At 48.7% G+C, this 25,091-nt stretch overlaps 2 protein-coding genes across 2 annotated transcripts; both read right to left on the minus strand.

Annotated features, from left to right (window-relative positions):
• Positions 1-1,850: 1,850 nt before the first annotated feature.
• LOC127686982 (serine protease inhibitor A3N-like) lies at positions 1,851-8,968 on the minus strand. Its single transcript, XM_052185153.1, has 5 exons — positions 8,878-8,968; positions 6,847-7,500; positions 4,724-4,997; positions 3,665-3,815; positions 1,851-2,721 (listed from the first exon to the last, which is right to left on the minus strand). The coding sequence occupies exons 2-5, from the start codon at positions 7,481-7,483 to the stop codon at positions 2,527-2,529; spliced, it is 1,257 nt and encodes a 418-aa protein (XP_052041113.1). The 5' UTR covers positions 7,484-7,500; positions 8,878-8,968; the 3' UTR covers positions 1,851-2,526.
• Positions 8,969-17,740: 8,772 nt separating this feature from the next.
• On the minus strand, positions 17,741-22,997 carry LOC127686991 (serine proteinase inhibitor 2.4-like). Its single transcript, XM_052185162.1, has 4 exons — positions 22,350-22,997; positions 20,282-20,555; positions 19,215-19,365; positions 17,741-18,041 (listed from the first exon to the last, which is right to left on the minus strand). The coding sequence occupies exons 1-4, from the start codon at positions 22,984-22,986 to the stop codon at positions 17,847-17,849; spliced, it is 1,257 nt and encodes a 418-aa protein (XP_052041122.1). The 5' UTR covers positions 22,987-22,997; the 3' UTR covers positions 17,741-17,846.
• Between the last annotated feature and the right edge of the window lie 2,094 nt (positions 22,998-25,091).

The following is a 25,091-nucleotide window of genomic DNA, read 5'->3' on the forward strand; positions in this document are numbered from 1 at the left end:
CTCAAGGACAGTTCCCACTTCTCTGGCCCTGCACAATTTTTCTGCATTTTAGCCGCACATGGTTACATGCCCAAGACATGGACAGTGATTGACTCCTGTGAAGCTCCCTGTGGCTCTGAGTCTTTGGAGAATCTCACAGTACCAGGCTCTTTGTCATCCAGTGTCTGTGATGTCATTTTCCTAAAACCAAGCTCATCTCCAATTCTTAGATTTGCTTCCACTGTTCTTTGCCCTGCCTAAACTATTCTCTCTGGTCATCTGACCAACTTCACATCCTCCCTGAGCTGTGCACCACAAAATCTGCTGCACTGACAAAGCGCTGCTGTTCCATCCTTCCTGCTCCAGCCTATGGGTGCCACAGTAAACTGTTCTACAGAAGCTGTCCCCAATGGCTGCACCACAACATCTCCACAGCCTCACTGGAGTTGTCCACAGTGGCTCACCACTTTTACCGCCTCGGTGGGAGCTGCCCCTCAGTAGCTGTCCATAGTGGTGACACCTTTCCTGCCTAAGTATCTGTCCACAGTGGCGAAACCTTCTTTGCTGCCTCAGCTTTTGTGAAACACCACTGCAGGAGCCCCTCACAGGAACTGTCCGCAGTGGCTGCACCTCCTCTCCACCGCACCCTCCAATGTCCCCTTGGCAGCCCCGCAGAGATGGCACTCAGCAAAAACAGGTTGTGGACAGGAAGGACTTCTCACCCTAGTCCATGGGCCTTATGCAGGAGAAAGGGGGTGAAAAAGGCCACCAATCCCTGAGCAGGAAAACCCACCAATCCCTGAGCTTCCCACAAAACCCCACAAATCCCTGAACAGGAAAACCCACCAATCCCTGAGCTTCCCACAAAACCCCACAAATCCATGAGCAGGAAAACCCACCAATCCCTGAGCTGCCCACAACCCCCCACCAATCACTGAGCAAGAAAATCCACCAATTTCCCCATGGGAAAACCCACCAATCCCTGAGCAGGAAAAACCACCAATCCTTGAGCTTCCCGCAAAACCCCACCAATCCCTGAGTAGGAAAACCCACCAATCTCTGAGCACACACAAGCTTAGAACTTGAAATCCCACCAATCCTCGCTCTGGAAATCTCTGCCCTGAGGAACTTCACCCCCTCAGAAATCCTATATAAGCACTGCTTCTTTGTCTGGGAGCAGAGCCCCGCAGCTATCCTTAAAGTTATCCTTCCCCAACCAGGAAACTCCACTAAATCTCTTTCATGAGATTCCAGGCTGATGTGACTCTCTCACCAGAAGAAGCCAAGAAAAAAGAAGCAATGAAGAGAAGGAGCCGAGGGCTGAAGCCACTGAACTAACTCCTCATCTCAGGTAGGGATAGTCTCCCCCGGAGCTGCGGTGCTCTGCTGAGGAGGCGTTCTCTCAGAGCTGTGTGGTTCCTGGGCTCCCGTGTCTCAGGATGCCCTTCCCTTGGACACTGTCCCAGCTCAGAACCGTGTGATTCCTGGGCATCTGAGTCCCAGGACACCCTTCCATCTGAGCAGAAATACTTATGCCTCTGACCTTAGAAGAGAGCTCACATCCGGGCCCCCGGCCCCTTTGGGTGCCCGCTTTCAAGTGTCTAGAGTCTTGTTTTGTCATCTACCTGCTCCCCACCACTGTGATGCCTCGGGAACAGACTCTCGGCTTGGTGAAGCTTTGTTGTCCCTGTACAGATGTGTGTCATGGGGAAATGGCTCAGCTTCTCTGTGCTTCAGTTTCCTCATCCATAAAGGATCCCATAATAGCAGAGGGCCATCACGGGAGTCACAGAGTGCGAGTGACAATCTCTATGTCCCTCTTGTCAATAGAGGTCACCCCTGCCAACAGGAGCTGAGAGAACACTGTTACATTCGATGCAGTTATGTGTTTATTGACTCTTTGCTCCAACCTCTTTATTCTGGTTGGTGGTGTGAGGTTGGTAAGCTGGGAACTAAAAGAAAGGCTACTTTTTGCTCTAAGTAGGAGTGCCGGGGGGAGAGGAGCTGGTCTGATCCACAGGCCCCGTGCAGCTGCAGAGGTGAGGGCTCTGACTGTGCCAGCTGAGGACAAGCGAGGAGATCCTTCAAGGGGCAGAGCCCGGGGGCAGAGCCTGGAGAAGGGGAAGAGTGAGGCAGACTGGGCGCCACATGGTCCCAGATACTGTCAATAGACACGGGGCCGCAGGTTTTCCTCTTGGATCGAATGTGTTGTCCTGTAAACTTGCACAGTCCCCTCAAGACACCAAAGTTGAAGGGAGACATAGCCAGAGCTGAAATTGGAACTGAGCCTACCCGATAGGGCCCAGGCTTCTGGGTTGAGGCTGATATAGGGAGAGAGAAGGGGCAGGGGATAAGACAAATTTCAGGCAACATGAGCTAGTGCGACCAAGAAGTCTGGGAGCATGGCACTGACCACCCACAGGTATCTTAGCATGAGGTTGACACACAGTTATGCCACAGCCATGCAGAGCTTGGAAGTCAAAATTCACAGACAGGCTCGATGCCTGGCTCCTGGGAAGAAGTACCAACACTTGGGGAGTTCTAGTCTCATTTGGGGTTGGATATTTTGCCCAAAAAGTAGATAATTTCAGTTTCTGTGTCATAGATAGCCACCAGGAAAGGCCGGTTGAAATATATAGTCAAAGGGTCCAGCTTTGCAGACAGTGGGACAAATTTGACTCCCGTGGCAGCAGCTGCTTCTGTGCCTTTCTCAGCCACGTCCAGCACAGCCTTGTGGACCACCTGTGAGAGGGAAATACATCACTCAGTGGAGACCAGGGAGGGCAGGAGAGGCCTGGAGCAAGCAGTGAGCGCTGACCTCACTGCTGGGGAATTTCTCTGCTCCTTCCCTGAGCTCCAATCCTGGATTTCCCAAGTCTCTGCTCAGGGTGGGAGATGAGGCACACCCTGGTCTGCTCAGTGTCTGAATGTGTGCTGTCCTCTAACCCACTACAACAGGAGGACAGGAGTTGATAACAGGGTTTCCCTACAGGCAGCCTCCCAACAGCCCCGCAGGGAACAGTCAGTGTGCTGGCAGCCAGGGCAGGAGTCACCATCCCTCCTGCTCCAGCCTCCTTGGGACATACACCAGCAATTCACAGGTCATGGCTTCATATTCCCAGACAGCCACACCCTGGTGGTCCAGATCTGAGCTCAGGGCTCTCTGTAGGCACTGGGGAGGACATTAAACAAAGTACCTTTACGCTGTGTCCTTAGGAATGTAGTATGAGCGTCTAAAGCATTTTCTCTCCTATTCCTAGATTTTTCATCATGACTGCCATAGGTCCCTTGCTATAATATTTACTGCCACTCTTCTGTGTGCAGGTATAGAAGTACTGTCCCAGGTCTGGCGTGAAGAAACTGAGGGTGGATGTGCTTTGTCCTTGCAGTGGATTGTGGGAGGCACATGCAGTGCAGCACAGGTTGGTACCCATGGTGATCTATCAAGTACCAAGTACAGGTATTTCCCCATCATGGGTTCCTTGGTGAGTTCAGTCTTAGGGATAATGTAGGGCCTAGCTGCATGCTCTCAGCAGGAGTATCTAGGATGTGATTAAGCTTTCCCCAGCATGAGGGAAATAGAAATACAGGTGTTCTCACACATGAGCCAATCCCACATGCCCACATGGCCTTAACCATCCACATTTAGGACCTAAGCTGAACCACACCCTGTTTCTTGTCTTACCTGAGAGACTCTCAGGTCCTTGGCTCCTGTAATGGCAGACAGGTCAGCCTGTGTGGAGAAGACTTCCCTGATGCCCAGCTGTGGGAGGATGTCCTCCAGGCTGTAGTCAGTGGAGATGGAGAACTTGGGCAGGTGGAGCTCATCTATTACCCTGAGAATGAAAGAGAAAGTAGAGTCCCTGGATTCTGGGGCTCCTCTCCACAGACAGCCATCTCCCTAGAGTGAAGACCTCTTCCCACCCATGCCTAGACATCTTGACTTTGCTCTCTCTAATGCATTAATTATTCATCTATGACTGAGAGTATGTACAGTGGACAGGCCACCTGACTTGGTGCTAGCTGTTCTGTGAATGAGACTGGTTTCCTAGATCCATAGATCCACACATGCAGTCCCTCCCTGCCATGCTGTCCCTCAGACATCACCAAATGAGCCTTCCATTTAAAATTGGACATTGCATCAGGCTCCAGCGTTCCTTATCCTCTGATACTTCCCCTGTCTAGCTCACCACTTCTTACCTTTTGCTTACTAAATAATGATTAGCTTAATTTCCCTTTTCTTTCTTCCTCAATTACAAGAAAGCCCCTAAGAATAGGGACAAGAAATTTTGTGCTTTATTCTCAGATATCTTCTTAGGGTCTAAGTCAGAGCTTGGCACATAGTAGGTCTTCAGGTCTTATTCCGTGTATGGTGAATAATGAGTGTCCATAGGCTGAGATGGCTGCACAGGCCCAGCTGAACCTCAGAGATAATCTCCTATCAATCACAATTCCCTCTGCCTTCCAACTCATTCTAGATTCCCTGTCACTTACAGCCTGTTAGAGGGAGGAAACCTCAGCTCCTTTTTCTAGCTGATCTCATCTTGTGAACAACATAATCGACAGCAACTCATGGCCCAAAACACAATCAGCAGAGGGAACTTCAACTCAAGTCCACCTGTTCCCTGGGGACTCTATACCATTACACTGAGTTCTAGTGTGACTCAGAGATACAGGGACTCTGGGCCTCAGGCTGATGGCAGAACAGGAAGCCAGGCTAGTTCTGGGTCCTGAGGACACACACCTGGGCCTCAGAGAGTCCTTCCACTTCCTCAGGGTCTCTGGTTGCAAGCTGGCTTCCACCTGCTGCATCCTGCCCTGGTCAGGGAGGATGAACAGGGCACTGGCATTTCCTGTGTACTTCAGCTCCACCATGGTGCAGGACAGCTTCTCATCCCGGAAGTAGGGTGTGGTCAGGTCCTCAATGCTCATCATGGGCACCTTCACAGGCCTTCTTTTGCCCGGATAGAACTCAGACTTGAATGTGTCACGAGGGTCAAAGGGCACCTTCCATTTGCCTAAAGAAAGAGCAAACCATCAAATTGCAACAACAATGGAAACACTCCACCTTCGCCCCATATATGCTCAGCTTCTGAGTTGTGACAGCAATCCATGCATCTTCAGTCACTCAGTGTCCCTTAGTGTGACATACGCTGAACTGGAAAATCCCAGGTAGTTGATCAAGCTGCTAGCACTGAGTACGGTCTTCAGCCTTGGTTCGGAAGCCTTGGTTCGGGATCTCAAAACTACAGCCTGGCTACTTGCGTTCCTGACACAGTGAGGGATCTGGGGTGGAGTGTGTAAGAGAGGCCAGAGTGAAGGTGGTGAGATTGGAGACAGGGGAGAGTTAAAGGTGCTGTCTTCTTTCTCAAGGGAGCCGTGTCTAGAAAGGCGATGGCTTGTGGGACAGGTTTCAAGGGAAGCAGAGCAGCCTAGACTGAGTTCTCACATATGGTGACCAGTCCATAATCCACAGACTGTGGGCTCAGACATGGGTAACGAGTCCTCACCTCACACATGGGCTGTGGCCACCACCAAAAATCCCAGGTTCAGCTCAGGTTTATCCCAGATTCCGACTATGTGGCCCTACTCCCAATGCACGTGACGGACTTGATGGTGAAACCATTTCTTATCCTTGGCATCTTGCAGCCTAGACACACATCCCATTTCACACCAAGCAACACTTGAACCTGTGTCTTAGTGAGTAAGGTTCAAGACATGGCTCTTGAGAGAGCCATGCCCTGCAAGCTAACCCTTCAGGATGTCACTCTGCCTTTACCATCCCCTGCTCACAGCAGCTCTGGGGCCATCCTGCCCTCCTGTCCGCTGTCCTCCTGTCCTTCTCTCTTTCCTGTCCTCTTGTCCAATTGTCCTCCTAGCCCACATTTCTCTCCATTGCCACCTTGGTTTTCTGTCTATAGCTCCGGGCTTGCCATACCTCTGGCCTGGACTAACTTCAATCAGTCTCAGATATACTGCAGGCCTGGTCACATCATGACTTCTGTCAGGCATCAATTTCAGGGCTGTCACTTTCTTCACTGTCTCTATCAGGCAGGATGTTGCGGGTGTGGGATTTCTGGATCCCCCACCCTCACCCCCAGTACCATTACCTATAACATCTCCAGCTGAGTCTCCATCTATCTTATACTCATGTCTTGTCAGAATCTCTGGCTCAGGAATGTGTCTTGGGAATTCTGACATTTCATGCTAAGCGGCTAGTTATTTTCCAAAAACAAAATTCCATGAAGTAGACATTCACTAAACACAAACACTGCCTGGATGACACTTCCCCATCTCTGATGCCTTTTACCGGGTGCCTGTTTATTCGTGTCAAGGACTAGCTTATTACCGAAAAGGCTCATGGGATAGGTCCTGTATAGTAATTAGCAGCAGGGTTTTTCACTGGCTGTGGGCTAGGCTCCTTTCTCTCTTAAGATTAGGACAGTCAGCCTCCTTAGGACAACATTCCCCATCTCACCTGGACTGTCCTAGAGACAGACTCTCCAATCGGGATGGAGAGTTCCTACAGGAGCATGTTCTAAATGCCTGTACTGGCAGCCTGAGGGAATCGTCTCTGTAGGGAGTGGTCATGGCTTCTACACACTCAAGTAGAACTGGATATGTAGGCTATGATTTTCTGCTAGTAACTAAGTTTAACTAAGTCACAGCCCAGATCACCTCTGTTAGATGGAGAGATTAGGGTTTATGTTGACTATGTAACCACAAACCTTACCATTTCCAAAAATCCCAGGAGGAAAAGTAAGGCCTTTGGGTAATAAGTTAGGCACCTCCTTTTCAGTTGTCCTGTTGATACAGGTACCCAGCCAATATTCCTTCCCTCCACTCCCCAGGCTTGACCACTTTCACCTTTAAAGTAGATGTAATTCACCAGCACCATGGATGTCCTCTCATCCAGGTCTGGGATCAGTTCCTGGATCTTCCCCTCGGTGTATTTCCTCACAAAGTTATTGATGAACTCTTTGGCCTCATGAAGCTGCTGGAAGTCTACAGGGAAGGCCTCAGCCTGGTACAGAGCCCTTGCCTTGTCCTCGAATTCTTCTAGGATCTGCAGGTGTTTTTCTATAAACAGGGCACTGCCTATACTGATCTGCATCTGGTCCCTTGGCTGGTTGATCCTCTGTAGGAGATGTCCAAAGCCCGAGTGGATGTCTGCCTCAGAGGTCTCTGTGAGATTGAACTTGAGACCTTCTAGGATCTCTTCCGTGGTGTTGCCCTTTGCTCCCAGGGAAACAATGGCCAAGGCAGCTGAGATGCTAACTGGTGAGAAGACAATATTTTTATGTGGATTCTTCAAAGCCAGCTCCTTGTAGAGGCTGAAGGCAAAGTCAGTGTTGATGGAGGCCAATGTTAAACTGTCCAGTTGTGTCCCATTGTCTTGGTCTTCTTGGACTGCAGTGTCTCTTCCCAATGTGCCTTTTGGTAAGCAGAGGACAGCAGGGCAAATCCCAGCCATCAAGAGTCCCAGAACTGCAATGAAGGCCATCTTCTCTGTTCTGCAATCTGAAAGGGAAACATCCTTTGAGTCTGGGAGGACCAGACTCAAATCTCCCTATTTCTCAATGGCTGGCATTGTGCCCTGCTCTGCTGCCATTCCTGCCTCTGTGACTACCCTCTGAGGACAGGTATTGGTATGATCAGCAGGGGAAGGTTCTCTCAGCCCTGCCAGGGAACCATATGGTGGTTTGTATCTCAGACTTGGAAGGCCTCCTGGTGGGTAGGAGAATGAGCGCTGTCAGTCTCGGACACCTGGATTAGATCTCAGGTTGGTTGTCAGGATGGCTGTGTGGTAGCAGGAAAATGCATGAACCTCTCTGTGCAGCGTGGTGAGGTGTCCAAGTTACATTATCGGTAAGTGGCTGGCTTATTGTGGGCATTGGGAGTGGTTGTCAGGAATGTCTAGGGCTCTATCTCCTCTATTTCCACCTGGAGTGTGGGCCACAGGCATCCTAATAGACTATAGTTGAATGCTTGCCATCCTGGTAGACAAGATCATCTGCCTTTAGCCTCTGGCCATTTGGACAGGTGTCCAAAGGTGAAGGTGGATGGTAAATGAACGGGAGGCAGAGGAAGAAGAGAAAGGAGAGAGCAAGAGTTTGGAGAAAGAAAGAAGGAGTGAGAGTGGAAGAAAGAGGAACATGGAGGTAGGAGGAGAGGGGGTCATGGAGAGGAAGATGGAGCCAAGGGATGGAGGGGAGAGGAGAGTCGGAAGGACCAGAGGAGTGTGTGTTGTCACTAAGCCACTTGTGCAAATGACTGTGACATGCCGATAAGCCAGGGACCTCAGCAACTTCGCTGATTTTACTTTCAGATCGATGCAACCATTTCTTTGGAAAAGCACTAAACAATAAAAAAATAAAAGAACTTAGTGCCAAAATTATTCCAGAGAAAAGAGGCTGTTTGGTTCGTACAGCCGGAGACACGGCTCAGTGACTGTGCTTTCTTTGCTTCCCTCGTTGAGGGTGAAGTCCCTCTGCTTGGCCATGGTATCTGTGATCTAAGAGGGAAATGGAGTCCCAAACCCCCAGGCATCTCCTCTGTGTCATGAGCATGGCTGTCGCCTCCCCCAGAGTGACTCTGCCACAGTCCTAGCTATGACAGCAGCATGCACGCTAGTTCTCAGGACATCCCCCCTGTGGAGTCAGAGGAGCAGGCTCCATTTCCTGTCTATGAGCATAGAGCACTGCATCTAAATCTTCCACAGGCAAGAGACACAGACCAGAGAGATTTTATGAACCCCAGAAATGTTCCCTGACTGTAATCCAGTATCTCAGTCAAAGCCATAGCCCCAGCCCCACAAACATAGGTTGCAGTCCATAGCCAGAACCACACAGTCCTGGGACGGTTCCTTCTCAGTCCCTGGAGTCTAGCGGGCATTACCTGCAGAGCTGATACCAGCCAGTTGCCAGCCTCCGTGATTCCTGATGTTCAGGGTTGCTGCTTGCCTGGTGTGTTTTTCTCCCCAGGCACACTAAAGCCTATTTATTCCCACCAAGGGCTCCTCCCTCCTCTTAGGAAATGCTGGCGTGAACAAGCTGTCCTCTGTGCTCAGACTGGAAATGGACAGATTGGGTGATTTCTGGTAACATGGATTTATAGTCTCTTTCAGAACTACCTCCTGATGGGAAACTCCCCACTTCTGTTCTACAGAAGCCCACTGATATGCTGGTCATGTCTTCTGTTTATCAAATGCTTCAAAGTCGACGTGCAAAGGGGGAGAAGTCAGAAGCAAAAAAGGAGAGTACACAATCTCTGCCCTGCTTGTCTCAGGACGGCTGCAGCTAACATTTGTCCGGGACTGTCTAAGTCATTTCAGAAAGAACTGAGGAACTCTATGTCCATCCTCCCAGTTTCTCTAGGGAATCTTACATATTAATAAACATATGCTTGGTGCTGACAGGAACTGTCTGCATCTGTATCTGTCCTGTCAGGAATGGCCATATCCTAAATAGAGTACTGCTCTCCCCTCTTTATGATGCATTTCCCAACCTCTCTGTTGGGCAGAAATATCATGGCCAAATCATACTTTTCCTTTCTTCCTTTTACCCCCCCCCCTCTTTTATGATTTACTGTATTTACATGAACACACTGTAGCTGTCTTCAGTCACACCAGAAGAGGGCATCAGATCCCATTACAGATGGTTGTGAGCCACCATGTGGTTGCTGGGATTTGAACTCAGGACTTCTAGAAGAGCAGTCAGTGCTCTTACTTGCTGAGCCATCTCTTCAGCCCCTCTTTTACTTCTTATGTTCATCCAGCTCCTTCCAGTATTTTCCCTCTCCTAAACTCTGAAGAGCCTCTTTGTCACTGACTCCTACTAAACCTTTAACTTATTCTCTTCCACACTTCCTCACTGATCCCAAAATACAGAATATCGTTCCTCTTTCAGAGGGTTCCCATCAGTACCCCCATTAAAATGCTACTTTAGGACCCTACCTTTACCCCTATATCACTCTGTACAAGGCTTAAAACCTCTCCTACAGTCCCTGCTTAATAGAGGTGCTCTCAAGCATACTCTTTTAGCCTTTATCAACCCTGCCTTGCCCATTCCAAAGACTGACAGGTTTTACTGCCCATGCTCAGGACCTTAGCCTCACCAGCACAGCATCCTTCCTATTCCATGCCCAGGACCTCAATATCACTGGCACAGCATCCTTCTTATCCCATGCCCAGGGCCTCAACATCAGCACAGCATCCTTCCCATCCTATGCTCAGGACCTCAGTATCATCGGCACAGCATCCTTTCTATCCCACGTTGAGGACCTCGGCATCATCATCACAGCATACTTCCTATCCCATGTTGAGGACCTCGGCATCATCAGCACAGCATCCTTCTTCCCCCACTCACCCCCAGTGGTGCCTAACCCTCATGCTCCTCTTTCCCACACTCTTCTTCGACTTCTCTCTTTACTGCTGTACATTAAGGAGACAGTATCTTTCTTTCACACCCAGATAACAACACCTCATCTTACTTGGACTATCTGCCCTAGGGGATCTGATTCAGTCCCCATTACTTCAACAAGGCTCTGTCCAATGACCTTTCTCTCAACCTTGTCCCCCAGCAGCTTAAACCATTATGTAGATGGTAGACTTATACCATGCTGCCCCCACTCTGCTGCTTTGGAGCAGCATTCAAGAACCCCTCTTCTCGGGGCTGGAGAGATGGGTCAGTGGTTAAGAACACTGGCTGCTCTTTCAGAGGCCTAGAGTTTTATTCTCAGCAACCACATGGTGGCTCACAACCATCTGTAATGGGATCTGATGCCCAGTTCTGGTATGTTTGAAGACAGAGATAATGTATTCATATAGATAAAATAAATGAATCTTTAAAAGGAAGATGTATTTCTTTTAATGACTCTTTTGTTTTTTTGTTTTTGTTTTTTCAAGACAGGGTTTCTCTGTGTAGCTCTGACTGTCCTGGAACTCACTCTGTAGACCAGTCTGGCCTTGAACTCAGAAATCTGCCTGCCTTTGCCTCCCAAGTGCTAGGATTAAAGGTGTGTGCCACCACCACCCAGCGGAAGATGTATTTCTTAAAAAAAAAAAAGAACCCCTCTCTCAGGACCTCAGTCAAGAGGTTGGTGAGGACTAGTGGAGCCCATTAGTTTGAGACCAAATGAGGAACAATATATACTGTAGGTTAAGCTTTCTGTATTTAGGTTAGAGAGTTAGGGATAAGTTTCTGTTTGTAGTTGTATTCTTTCTCTAGCTCCAAGGAGCTGAAGGGGTTTGCAGCCCCATAGGAGGAACAACAATATGAACCAACCAGTACCCGCAGACTGGGTACCCCAGGGACTAAATCCCCGACCAAAGAATACACATGGAAGGAGCCATGACTCCAGCTACATATGTAGCAAAGGATGACCTTTTCAGATATCAATGAGAGGAGAGGCCATTGGTCCTGTGAAGGCTCAATGCCCTAGGGTAGGAGAATTCTAGGTCAGGGAAGTGGGAGTTTGTGGGTTGGTGAGCGGGGGGAAGGGGAATGGGATAGGGAGTTTTTCAGGGGTGAGGGGGCGGAGGGGGATGAGGAAAGGGGATAACATTTGAAATGTAAATAAAGCAAATATCTGTTTGTAGTTGTAGAATAAAATCCTTTTTGTCCTGTGTTAAGTCCTTGTAATTTAATGAGACCAAACCGTGAAAAGTAAACCTTGCAGGTTAATGGTTCTGTTTGCAGTTGAGACCGTCAAGAACAAAGTCCTGTTTGTCTGCCTTATGTTTGTTTGACCCACCTGCACTGGATGTGCTTGGTCACATGTGCGCAAGGGGTGCTTGGGCAGGAGCCATGTCAGGGCGCGTGCTTGCCCTTATTGGATGCTGGCAGGAGGTTGACAGGCAGGGAAGACTCCAGGATGTGCACTTGCCCCTAATTCCATCTGATGGGAAATGTGGTGAATTTTGGGCTTTGCCATTTTAAGCTGCTGCAAATTGTGACGAGTATTCATTTTCTGGGAACCCAGACGCGGACCTGGCCAAAGCTCGCCCACATGTCCACTATGTAATCATTATGCCACCACTAATTCTTTCTATTGGCTTTAATTTGTGGTCGTGGTTTTATTGTCAGATGGTGGGATTAATACTTCCTGTTTGCACTTAATGACAGTTTTAAGAAGTAGTTCCTGTTTGTCCTGTGTTAATTCCTTGCAAGTTGAGGTTTTTATTTGTAATTAAGAATAAGGTCCTGTATCTTAAATCTTATATACACTGTAAAACATGTCCTGTAGCAAGCACAAAATATGACTCAGCTGCAGACCAGTCCTCTAGGCAGGCAGACACCAGGCATGAATCAGCAGCTGATGTTCAATCCTGAAGAAACCTCAAGGCTTGCCAACCAGACTGATGCAAGGCCACAGAACAGCAAGCTGCCTCACAAGCTATGATACCACAAGCTGAGCTCAACAGTCTTATATAAGGTGACCATATACAGGCGTGTCATTAGTGAAGAATAACACGGTGGAGCCAACCAAACCAAGGCTCAGTGCTCATCTCTCTCTGTCTGTGGGGTCTTCCTTATATTCTTTAATCAGCGATTCTTTCACTTGTTTGCTGTATCCAAACATCCTGTCACCTGTGTCTGCTTCAGACACACCTTTTCATGTGTGTCTGTTCCATGCAAGCATCCTTTCACCTGTGCGTCCCAGCAAAACAACCTTTGACACAAATGACTTTTCAAACAAACCAGAACTTTGCACTTCAGTCTACTAAACCAGAAATGACTTTCTCGAAAAGAGATACCAGGCAAGACAATCCTGTTGTCTCTTAGGGACCACCCATAGTCTGTTCTAGACCTGTCTATAGCCAGCCTTAAGGCTAAGTAGGCTCCTAGAAGAGAGGTAGGAAGCGCAGTCTATGGGGAGGTGCTCTAACGCTATGGTAATCTAGCAGAGAAGTGTATTTGGACACTGGATGAAGCAAGTAGAAAGTCTTTATAGCTGGCTGGAGACTACAGTGGGTGTTTGGGATGACACTGTATCCATAAGCCTTTCTCAGGGTGAACTTTTAAGCAGAAAAACCACATCCTGGGATGACATACTTCAGTTAACAAGAACATTTAGCCAGAATCAGAACAATAGAAACCAAGAAGAAAGGTTAGTACTTTTAGAGATTTTTTTCCCCAAAACTGTATTTTCGATAAATTAGGTCTTTGTTTTCAATTTGGTTGGTGATGCTGTCTGCATGCTGAATTTCATAGCCTGATTGGTGCTTCCACAATGGATTAGTTGTGCAAAGGTCTGGAGGCCTCCTGTGTTTTGGGGGGCGGGGCCTGTTAAAGATACTACTAAGGAGCTCAGTGAGTTTGCTAGTTGTCTTAGTTAGGGTTTCTATTGATGTGATGGAACACCGTGACCAAAAGGCAAGTTGGAGAGGAAAGGATTTATTTGATTTATTTGGTTTACACTTCCACATCATTGTTCATCATTGAAGGAAGTCAGGACAAGTAATTAAGCAGGGCAGGACTCTGGAGGCAGGAGCTGGTGCTGAAGCCATAGAAGGGTGCTGCTTACTGGCTTGCTTCCCATAGCCTGCTCAGTTTGATTTCTTATTGTACTTAGGACCACTAGCCCAATGATGGCCCCTCCCATAATGCACTGGGCCTGCCACCAATAATTATTAATTAAGACAATGCTCCACAGTCTTGCCTACAACCTCGTCTTATTGTTTGAAACATTTTCTTAGTTGAGGTTCCCTCTTTCTGATTACTCTAGCTTGTGTTTATATAATCTAGCCAGGGAATCAATTGAGTGAAGCAGAAGGCTGGAGAATTTGTGGGAATAGATTTTTAGAGTGTGGGGTAATGGTGAAAGGAATGTTAAACTGGATCAGACTGAGGATATTGATATGGGCTCAGGTAGTAGAGATTCTAGTTTAATTGGGAAACTCATAGAGTTAAAAGGTGCTAATTTAAAAATATAGATATCTGAAGCATTTGTCAAAAGACAGGCATACTGAAAGGGAGTTGGAGATGCCTGACACTTCTTGGCTTAGTGCTGATGAAGGGGTTTTTAGGCTCAGAGAAATTGTAATGGTAGTGTGGGTATGCTGTGTAGAACCCAATCCTTCCCGATGGGACGTCCCAGAAGGGATGCTCTTCACTAATCTCGTAACAGGAAAAGTGGTGAGAGGGGCACCAGCACATTTGAAGAGCTTTGTGGTCACCCTTTTCCTGTGACACACCTGAGGTTTGGAGACATGCTGCTCAGTTGGATGAATTCAATGAAATGAGTTTTATTGGACCCTGATATAGCAGGAGCAAGAGGATGAATTGAATCAGCAAAGGCAAGGTCATCTTAGTTATAATAGTCAGAACATACAATGTCAGTTGCTCCACGGGTGGCTAGTGTTTCTCAGGAAACTGCAGGTCCTTGAAGAACAATAGTCTTCACCTTGGTCTGAGCGCTCCACCCTAGTTGGAGGGGCTTATGGCTAACACAGGAGTTCCCGCTCAAAGGCTGGGAGAGGAACTTTACATTGATGGATGCCAAGTTCCTGCCAGGTGGCATGGCGCCTCAATAAGGCTCTCTACAATTACCACACTTTTGTGCTTCTGTTTCAGGGAATAAAACTAAGGTCCCCTAGGCATGAGGGTTCAGCACTTTACCCACCCACCCAGCCAAGTCCCCAGCCCCCAGTCTCTTGATAGTGCCTTTCAATGCTCAGAGCTTGACTGGCTTCCATACCAAAGCAAAGGAACCAGCAAACCCTGGAATGAACTCTCTGAATCTGTAATTCATCCAAACTCTTGCATCTCTCAGTGGGTTATCCCAGATGTGCTCTCATGGTGACCAGAGGCCAACAGACAAACTCTCTCTATATTGTCTCTCCTTGGTCATCATATCTGAAGACTCTGGAGTTGGGCTGTATGGTTTTAGGGACAGAAAGCACAGTGGTGATTTGCAGACCAGGCAGTTCATAGTGGTTGCCCCCTGGGGACCCATACATATGTGTTTAATTACCCTTAGACACTTTGTCCTGGCCTTATTTTGGAGCACAGCATCTGAGCCTACGGTTTGCACTGCAGAGCATAGGCTGGGCCTGAGGGGTCTGTTGTGTGAAGCCTAGTACATTCTGCTTGGAAATTTCCAACTTGCATACCTTCCTGAGGGTGACAAATATTCCCTGAGAGTGAATGTCCTAGTATTTGGGGAGAGCATGGCCACTGGAGGACTGGTTGAACAAACATTGGATGACAGCATTCTCTGCAGGGTGGTTAATCTTGAGTCTGGTGGAAGCGACTTTAGTGACCTCCTGGGCTATGCCAACCACACATCACCTGGAGGGACAAATTGTTCTTCATATGCTTGAATTCTGGTACAAGTTTCTCATGTGGCTGAAGGGGTGTTAGAAAGGGTGAGGGTAGAAGAGGAAACAAGATCCTCGACAGTTATTATATTTATTGTCCCCACCATTACTTTCTATCCCATGATGCTCCATCATAGAATTCTCTCGTATGTAGACATGAGAACTTGGCACTTACCCCCTGTAATTTGGGCAAAGTCACAAAATGACTATGTGTCCCAATAGTAATTGACCTGGCCAGCCATGTGGCAGAAGCAAGGAAGGAAGGACAAGATGCACAGATTTTCTTTTTGAGGCTGCCATCCCATCCTCCCAATGGCCACTTACCAATGTTAAAATAGTATAAAATGGACATTTGGCATCTGGGAACCACTGAACCATGCAAGAAGGTCTCAGTGAAGTGCAGTGGTTTTGGGCACCTATCCTCCCCCACCATAGATGGTTACGTTGATTGACACTGGGCCTCTCCCTTTGGAGGGTTCATCACCAAGGCCACAATTGATGGACAAGAGAGGAGAAATCCTCAACATCCAGGGAATGAGGAGAAGTAAACCCTGATATCTAGGTCCTAGACCTAGATGGACTCAGATTTGGCCACAAGTTCCAGAACCATCCCACCAAATGGAGATGTATTCAGCATCAGGCTCCTTAGATACCCAGGCTGAATCCAGGAAGGAAGGATGGACACAGCTGGGGCTTGTCAGAACTCATGGAGTGCACTTGGTATCCCAGTCTCAGGGTGATGCCTAACAGATGCATTGGGAAGACTGTTGGGACATTTGATTGTTTCAATAGGTGAGTCCTCTTCTCTCATCTCATGGCCATCAGGGAAGGGTACCTCAGTGCTCACTGGGGACTGGGGTCCTGACTGTGGGCCACCAGGCTCCAATTCTCTGATGACCTCATGTCCACTGCTCAGTGGGTGTTCTCAGGATTCTTAAGACGCGAACAAATCCCCACCTGAATGTCTAGCTGTTCCTGTCCATGTCCACCAATGGCCGTGTTTCCAGGCCCAGAGGATTCTCAATGAACAGCAGGAGCCCCAACCTGCACCTTCACCTCCTCTCCTCCTCCATAGAGACGACAAGCCAGCTCATCCTGTGAGCTGAGTCATCTACTCTCCTCCCCAGCTGTGGCCTGATGTTCCCCAACACTGCCCTCAGTGGCACTCCTCACCTCTCACACCTCAGTTCTCTGCATTGTAACCTCATAGAGTATTTTTCCCAAGTGAGAAACGTTGTCTCACCCCTCCAATGCTCTCTGTGGCTCTGAATTATCTCAGAACCCTCAAGGAACCATGTGGCCACTCCTACCTCTTCCAATCCACCACCACTCTACTCTCTTGTTCCAGAAATCCCCTTCCTCTCAGACCCTCAGAAATGGCTCCATTGTTCTTTGCCCTGCCACAAAATCGTCTCTGGTTATCTGAGCACCTTCTCTTCCCTCTCATATCCACCTCAGCAGAGATGTCACCTGATCCATGGTCCATTTGGTTCTTCTCTGGGAAGTGCCAGAGCCCTGTTTCATCATCCACCTGTCCACCACAGCGATGCCTCATGAACAGTCACAACTTGGGAGACACTGGGAAGAGCATCTCATCGGTCATAATGTCTACCTGTCTGGTCACAAGGAGATGGCTAAGCTGTTCTGTGCCTCAGTTTTCTCATCCATAAAGGGACTGTGAATAGCATGTAGGTCGGAGGGCCATGACAGGAGTCACAGAGTGAGTGACAATCTCTATGTCCCTGTTGTCACTAAAGGCAACCCCTCCCGACAGAAGCTGAGGGGACACTGCCTGGGCACTCTGTGCAGGTGTATGTTTGTTCGTCCTTTGCTCCTACCTCTTCATTTTGGTTGGTGGTGCTCATCTTTTGTGTGAAGTTGGGTCACTGGGCGCTTAGAGGGAGGCTACTACTCTACACTGAGTAGCAGTGCTAGGGGGAGAGGAGCTGGTCTGACCCCCAGGTTCTATGCAGCTTCAGGAGTTTGGGCTCCAACTCTGTGCCAGCTGGAGGCAGGGTCAGGGGACCCTGCAAGGGGCACTGAGTGCCAATGTCTGCAGAGGGGAAAGCACAACCTAAGAGCATGGCACCAGGTGTCCTGAGATGCTGGAATGGCATTCAGTGCAGTAGGTTCCCCTCTCAGTCCTGGGTCTGATTCTCATGGGTTGGCCAACAGGTCAACATGGTCCCATCAAGACTGTGGACGCTGAAGGCAGATGTGCTCAGAGCCTATGCCGGGACTGGCTGTATTCCAATGCCTAGGTTTGGGGTACAGACACATAAGGAGGAGTCACCAGGGAAGAGGAGTAAAGACAGATTCCAGGTTCAGAAATATGCGCAGATGCTCCCAAGAGGCCTGAGGGCCTGACACTGACAGTTCAAAGGCTCCTGTGCATGTGGCAACCACAGAGACAGTCAATGCCACTGTCTAAGCCACCTTTCCAACAGTCGATCAGAGCATGATTTCCAAGAAGTACACAGAGATCTACATGCAGGCTCTGTCTCAGGGTCCTGGGCAGAATCATCAGAACTTGAGAGCTTTAGGTTCAATTGGGGTTGGCGACTTTGGCCATAAAGAGGATAGACTCAACACCTGTGTGAGAGACAACCATGAGGAATGGCCTGTCAAACCTCACAGTCATCGTTGGTACTCTGCCACTACGAAAGACAAACTTGACTCCTGTGGCAGCAGCTGCTTCTGTGCCTTTCTCAGCCACTTCCAGCATAGCCTTGTGGACCACCTGTGGGGAGAGAAACACATCACTCAGTGGAGACCACGGAGGGCAGGAGAGGGGTCTGGAGCAAGCAGTGAGCGCTGGCCTCACTGCTGGGGAATTTCCTTGTTCCTTCCCTGAGCTCCAATCCAGGATTTCCAAATCTCTACTCAGGATATAAGATGAGGCACGCCCTGTGTCTGCTCAGTGTTCATGATGTCCTCAAACCACTACAACAGGAGGACAGGAGCCGGCAATGGCAGGAGTTTCCTCACAGCCAGCCTCCCAACTTCTTCAGAGGGAACAGCTAGGGTGTTGGCAGCCAGTGCAGGTCTGATCTCCCCATACCTCCTGCTCCAGCCTCTTTGGGATTTATAACAGCAATGCACAGGGCAGGCTTCACATTCCCAGACTACCATTGTCCTGCTGGTACAGATCTGAACCCAGGGCTCTGAGTGGGCACTGGACAGAACATTGGTCAGTGACAGGCTGTGCACCTTAGGGATGCAGTATGAGGGTAGAAGGCATCCTCTTTCCTGTTCTTGGGGTTTTCCTCAGAACTACCATAGATTCCTTGTTATCACTTTTGCTGTTAATATTCTGTGTGCTGGTCAAGAAGTCCTGTCCCAGCTCTGCAGTAGAGAAGCTAAAGCTGGAAGTGATTTGGCCAGCAGTGTATTGTGGGAGGCCCTGCAGTGTATTGTGGGTGACCCTGCAGTGTATTGTGGGAGGCCCTGCAGTGTATTGTGGGTGACCCTGCAGTGTATTGTGGGAGGCCCTGCAATGTATTGTGGGTGACCCTGCAGTGTATTGTGGAAGGCCCTGCAGTGTATTGTGGGCGACCCTGCAGTGTATTGTGGTGGCCCTGCAGTGTATTGTAAAAGGCCCTGCAGTGTATTGTAAAAGGCCCTGCAGTGTATTGTGGGTGACCCTGCAGTGTATTGTGGGAGGCCCTGCAGTGTATTGTGGGTGACCTGCTGTGCAGCACAGGTTGGTATCCATGGTTCTATAAAGCAAGTATAGGCCCTTCCCCACAGTGGTCTCCTGGTGATCTTATGTACAGGGGAAGAGGATGGACATTTGTTATGGAACATCAGAAATGTAGGAGTTCTCACACATGTACTGTCCAAACATGCCCACATGCCTTTCACTGTCCACATTCAGGATCCAAGGCAAAGCACCCTGTGTTTTTTGTCTTACTTGAGAGACACTCAGGTCTTTGGTCCCCGTGATCCTACTCAGATTAGCCTGTGTGGAGAAGACTTCCTTAATGCCCAGCTCTGAAAGGACATCCTCCAGGCTGTAGTCAGTGGAGACTAAGAACTTGGGCAGGTAAAGCAAATCGATCTTCCTGAGAATAAAAAATAGCAATGTAAGAGTCCCTGGACTCCATGACTCCCTCAATCCACCATAGAGCTGGGGCTCCCCTCCACAGGCAGCCCTCTCCCTAGAGTGAAGTCCTCTATCCACCCATGCCTAGACAACTTGACTTTGCTCTTCCTCATGCATTAATTATCCATCAGCACCCAAGAGTATTTATAGCAACACTTGGTGCTAGTTGTTCCTTGACTGAGGATGCTTTCCTTTTAGATCCACAAATTCAATCCTCCCCTGGCATGGCAACCCTAAAACCTCTTCTAACGAGCCTTCTATTTAAAATTGCTCACTGCATCAGACTCCAGCTTTCCTGATCTTGGATACTCTCTTTCTTAACTTCATCCTTTCTCACATTTTAACCTACGAAACGATGATTAATTTAACTTTCATTCCTACACTCTTTCTTCCCCAATTACAAGAGGAGCCACAAGGGTACATTTGTACTTCAGTCTCTGATGTACTTTCAGAGTCTATATCAGATGGCACATAGTAGGTCTTCAAGTCTCATTCCATGTATGGTGAATGATGAGTGTTGAGAGGATGAGATGGCTCCAGATGACACAGGTGAATCTCAGAGGTCATCTGTCAATCACAATTCCCTCTGCCTTCCAATTCATTCTAGATTCCGTCTAACTTACAGCCTGTTAGAGGGAACAAACGGTAGCTACTTGTTCTAGCTGATCTCATCTTATGAACAATAAAATGGACAGCAACTCAGGTTCCAAAATACATAATCAGCAGAGGAAAATTAAACACAAGTCCACCTGTTCCCTGGGGACTGTCCACCATTACATTGGGTACTAGTGAGACTCTGAGGTACAGGGACACTGGGCTTCAGGCGGAGGGCATAAAAGGGATCCAGGCTAGTTCTGGGTCCTGAGGACACGCACCTGGGCCTCAGAGAGTCCTTCCACTTCCTCAGGGTCTCTGGTTGCAAGCTGGCTTCCACTTGCTGCATCCTGCCCTGGTCAGGGAGGATGAACAGGGCGCTGGCATTTCCTATGTACTTCAGCTCCACCACAGAGCAGGACAGTTCCTCATCCCGGAAGTAGGGTGTGGTCAGGTCCTCAATTTTCATCATGGGCACCTTAACAGACCTTTTCTCATCCAAGTAGAACTCAGACTTTAATGTGACACGGGGGTCAAAGGGCATCTTCCATTTGCCTAAAGATGAGGCAAATAATCATGTTATTACAACAGTACAAACACCCCACCTCCTCCCCATCTATGCTCAGCTTCTGAGTTGTGACAGCAATCCATCCATCTTCAGTCACTCAGTGTCCCTTAGTGTGGCATATGCTGATTTGGATAAAGCTTGGTAGTTGATCAACCTGATAGATATGAGAATTTTCTCCAGGTATGGTTTGGATAGGGAAACCTGAAAACCTCAGCTTAGCTACTTGAGTTCCTGACACAGTTAGGGATCTGAGGTGGACTGTGTAAGAGAGACCAGAAGGAAGGTGGTGAGACTGGAGCTTGGGGAGAGTTGCGGGTCCTGCCTTCCTCCTCAGGGGAACCATGCCTAGAAGGCAATGGTTTGTGGGACAGGTTTTAGGGGAAACAGAACAGCACAGACTGAGTTCGCCAACATGATGAGCAGTTCATAATCCATAGTTTGTGGGCTAAGACATGGGTAATGAGTCCTTATCTCATACATGGGCTATTAAAGTCTCCACAAATCACAGATACCAGCTCAGGGTTAGCCCCGTTTTCTAGTTTATGTCCCCACTACCAATGTACACTATGGGACTTGATAGTGAAACTATTCCTTACTCTTGGAATCTTGCAGCCTAGACACACGTCCCACGTCACACCAAGCAGCACTTGAGCTTGAGTCTGGGGAGAGTTGAGAGAGCCATGTCCTTCAGGATAACCCTTCAGGATGTCACTCTGTCTCCATCATCCCCTGCCAACAGCAGCTCCGGGGTCATACTGTCCCCCTGTCCTCTGTCCTCCTGTGCTCTGACCTCCTGTCCTATATTTCTCTCCATTGTCACCTTGATTTTCTGCCTATATCCCAGACCTGCCTTACCTCTGCCCTAGACTAAATTTAATTAGCTCCAGATCCAACCAAGGTTTGCTTACATCACGACTTCTGTCAGGCACCAATTTCAGGGCTGTCACCTTGCTCCCTGTCTCTATCAGGGAGGATGTAGGCGTGGGATCTCTGGATTTCCCCCCAGTACTGTTATCTATAACATCTCCAGCTGTGTCTCCATCTATCTTGCACCCAAGTCTCATCACACTCCTTGGACCAGGAATGTGTCTTGGGAATTCTGACTTTTCATGCTAAATGGCTAGTTATTTTACAAAAAACAAAATTCCACAAAGCAGTCAGACACAGAACACTGCCTGGCTGATACTTGCCCCTGTCTAATGGCTCTTACCCAGTCCCTGCTTCTCCATGCCTAGGACCAGTTCATTACAGAAAAGGCTCAGAGGAGAAGTACTGCGCAGTATCTGCCCACAGGGCTCTTCACTAGTTGTGAGCTATGTTACCTTCCCTGTTCTAATGACTCTCTCTAGGCTCCTTTTGATCAAGTAGTCCTCAGCCTTCCTAGAGACAGAGGCTCTCCAGCAGGTATGGACATCTGCTATAGGAACATTTTAGAAATTCCTGCAGTAGGAATCCTGAGGGAACCTGTCTTTGCAGGGAATAGCCATGGCTTCTGACCAACAGTTAGGATCTGACATGTGAGGTATGACATTCTGTTTGTAAGTAAGTTTAAGTCATAGTCAATAATTAGGCCTTGTAGATGGAGAGCTCAGGGCTTCTCTTTAGCATGTACCAGGAAATACAACCATTACCCAGAAACACTTGAGGAGACTTGTGAGTGTCAAGAAGCTAGGCATCTATATCTACGAGGCTTAGAGCACCTCCTTTTCAGTTGTCATTCTATTGACACGGGTACTCAGCCAAGATTCCTTCCCTCCACTCCCAACAGTGACCACTCTCACCTTTAAAGTAGATATAATTCACCAGCACCATAGATGTCCTCTCATCCAGGTCTGAGAGCAGTTCCTGGATCTTCCCCTGGGTCTCTTTCCTCACATAGTCATTGATGAACTTTCTGGCCTCATCAGCTTGCTGGAAGTCTGCTGTGAAGGCCTCAGCCTGGTACAGAGACCTTACCTTCTCCTGGAACTCTGCCAGGATCTGCAGGTGCTTTTCAATAAACATGGCACTGCCTATGTTGATCTGTTCCTCCTTCCCTGACTGGCTGAGCATGTGTAGGAGGTGCCTAAAGCCCAGGTGGATGTCTGCTTCAGGGGTCTCTGTGAGATTGAACTTGAGACCTTCTAGAATCTCTTGCAAGGTGTTGCCATTTGCTCCCAGGGACACAATGGCCAAGGCAGCTGAGATACTAAGTGGGGAGAAGACAATATTTTTATCTGGATTCTTCAAAGCCAGCTCCTTGTAAAGGCTGAAAGCAAAATCAGTGTTGATGGAGGCCAGTGTGAGACTGTCCACTTGTGTCCCGTTGTCTTGGTCTTCTTGGACTGCAGTGTTCCTTCCCAATGTGCCATTTGGGAAGCAGAGGACAGCAGGACAGATCCCAGCCATCAAGATCCCCAGAGCTGCAATGAAGGCCATCTTATCTGTTCTCCTGGCTGAAAGGAAAGCATCCTTTGAGTCTGGAGGACCAGCTGGTGCTCTGATCATCTCCTAGTTCTCCCACGTGGCCTGCACTGTATCATGCTCTAGTGCCCTTCCTGCCTCTGTGACTGCCCATGGGAGATGCTCTGGGCACTCAGATGTAAGTACTCTATCATGTGCTCGCTGCTACCATGGAGGACATGCTGTTGCAGAAACCAATTTTCATAGTAGTGAACCAAGATCCAGAGATTTGAAGGGACATGTTAAGTTCACAGAGCAAGCCAGAATAGGAGTGGGGGATGGGTGTGAACCTGTCTGCACTTGTGCCATCTCCAGCTGCCCCCTCCTAGATTGAACTCAGGAACCTCAGAGCAGTTTTTTATCACAGGTCCTATCTTAGTCCTTTGGTGACAAGTTTGAGAAATCTTAAGGTCCCTGAGTTCATTTGGTGCATGAAGCTAGGTGTGGGGAGGATTAGTTGAGAGGCAGCAGGAGAGTTATCTGGCACAGTACAGAAATCCTGGGTCCATAAGAACGGGCAGTGGAAGGACACAGAGGGGAAGGTTCTTTCAGCCCTACCAGGGAACATCATGGTACTTTGTACCTCAGGCTTGGAAGGCCTCCTGGTGGGAAGGAGAATGAGTGCTATCAGTCTCTGACATCTGGAGCAGATTTCATGTTGTCTGTGAGGTAGCAAGCAAATGCATGGACCTCTCTGTGCAGCTTGGCGGGGTCCAGGTTACATTATTAGTAAGTGGCTGGCTTGTTGTGGGCATTGGGAGTGGTTCTTGAGAATGTCTAGGGGTCCATCTCCTCTATACACCCAGCGTGGGGGGCCACAGGCATCCTAATGGACTATCATTGAAAACTTGCAGTCATGGTTATGTACCTTTAGCCTCTGACCATTTAGTCAGTGTAAAGGTGAAGGTGGATGGTAAATGAATGGGAGACAGAGGAAGAAGAAGAGAGGGGAGAGGGGAGAGGAGAGAGGAGAACTGGGAGAGTAGAAGTTTGGAGAAAGGAAGGCAAGAGAAATGGGAAAAGGGGGTCAGGGAGATATGAAGAGGGGTTGGGGAATAGGAGGAGGGAGAGGGAGAGAAAGAAGGAGGAAAAGAAGGGAAGAAGGCTGGGGGAGAAGATAAGAGGAGCACACAGGGAGCTGGAGAAAGCAGAGGAGGGTGTGTTGTCACTAAGCCACTTGTCCCCATTGCTGTGACATGCCTGCAGATGAGCCAGGAACGTCAACAGCCTGGCTGCCTTTACCCTGTGCTTCCCTTTCAGACTGTCGCAACCATTTCTTTGGAGAAGCACTAAACAATATTTTGTGCCAAAATTATTTCCAGAGAAAAGAGGCTGCTCAGTTTGTACAACAAGAGATGTGGCTCAGTAACTGAGCCTTCTTTGCTTCCCTAGAAGAGGGTGAAGCCCCTCTGCATGTCCAGGGGTTCTGGGATCTAAGGGGGAAGTGGGGTCCCAGCCCCCAGGCATCTCCTCTGTGATGTGAGCAAGACAAAGCTGTCGCCTCATCCAGAGTAACTCTGCGACAGTCGTGTCTCACCCTAGCTATGACAGCAGCATGCATGCTAGGCAAGTTCTCAGAACATCCCCCCCCACCCCGTGGGGTCAGAGGAGCAGGTTCCATTTCCTGTCTATGAGCATAGACCAGAGAGAAGATTTTATGAACCCCAGAAATGCTCCCTGATTGTAACCCAATATCTCAGCCAAAGCCCTAGCCCCAGCCCCACAAACATAGGTTGTAGGCCATAGCCAGTACCACACAGTCCTGGAAAAGTTTCTTCTGTCCCTGGAGTCAAGGAATCCCAGGCATTACCTGCAGAGCTGACACCAGCCTCTGTGACAGTTGGCTCCTGATGTTCAGGGTTGCCACTTGCCTGGTGTGTTGATCTCCCCAGTGAAATGTGGTGTCTATTTATCCTCACCAAGGGCTCCTCCCTCCTCTTAGGAAATGTTGGCATGGACAAGCTGTGGTTTGAGTTCAGATTAGAATTGGGCAGACAGGATGATTTGGGTAACATGGATTTGGAGTTTCTATCAGAACTACCTCCTGATGGGACAATTCCCACCTCTTCTCTACACAAGCC

Source organism: Apodemus sylvaticus, chromosome 6, assembly GCF_947179515.1.
Source record: "Apodemus sylvaticus chromosome 6, mApoSyl1.1, whole genome shotgun sequence".
In the NCBI taxonomy this organism is placed as follows: domain Eukaryota; kingdom Metazoa; phylum Chordata; class Mammalia; order Rodentia; family Muridae; genus Apodemus; species Apodemus sylvaticus.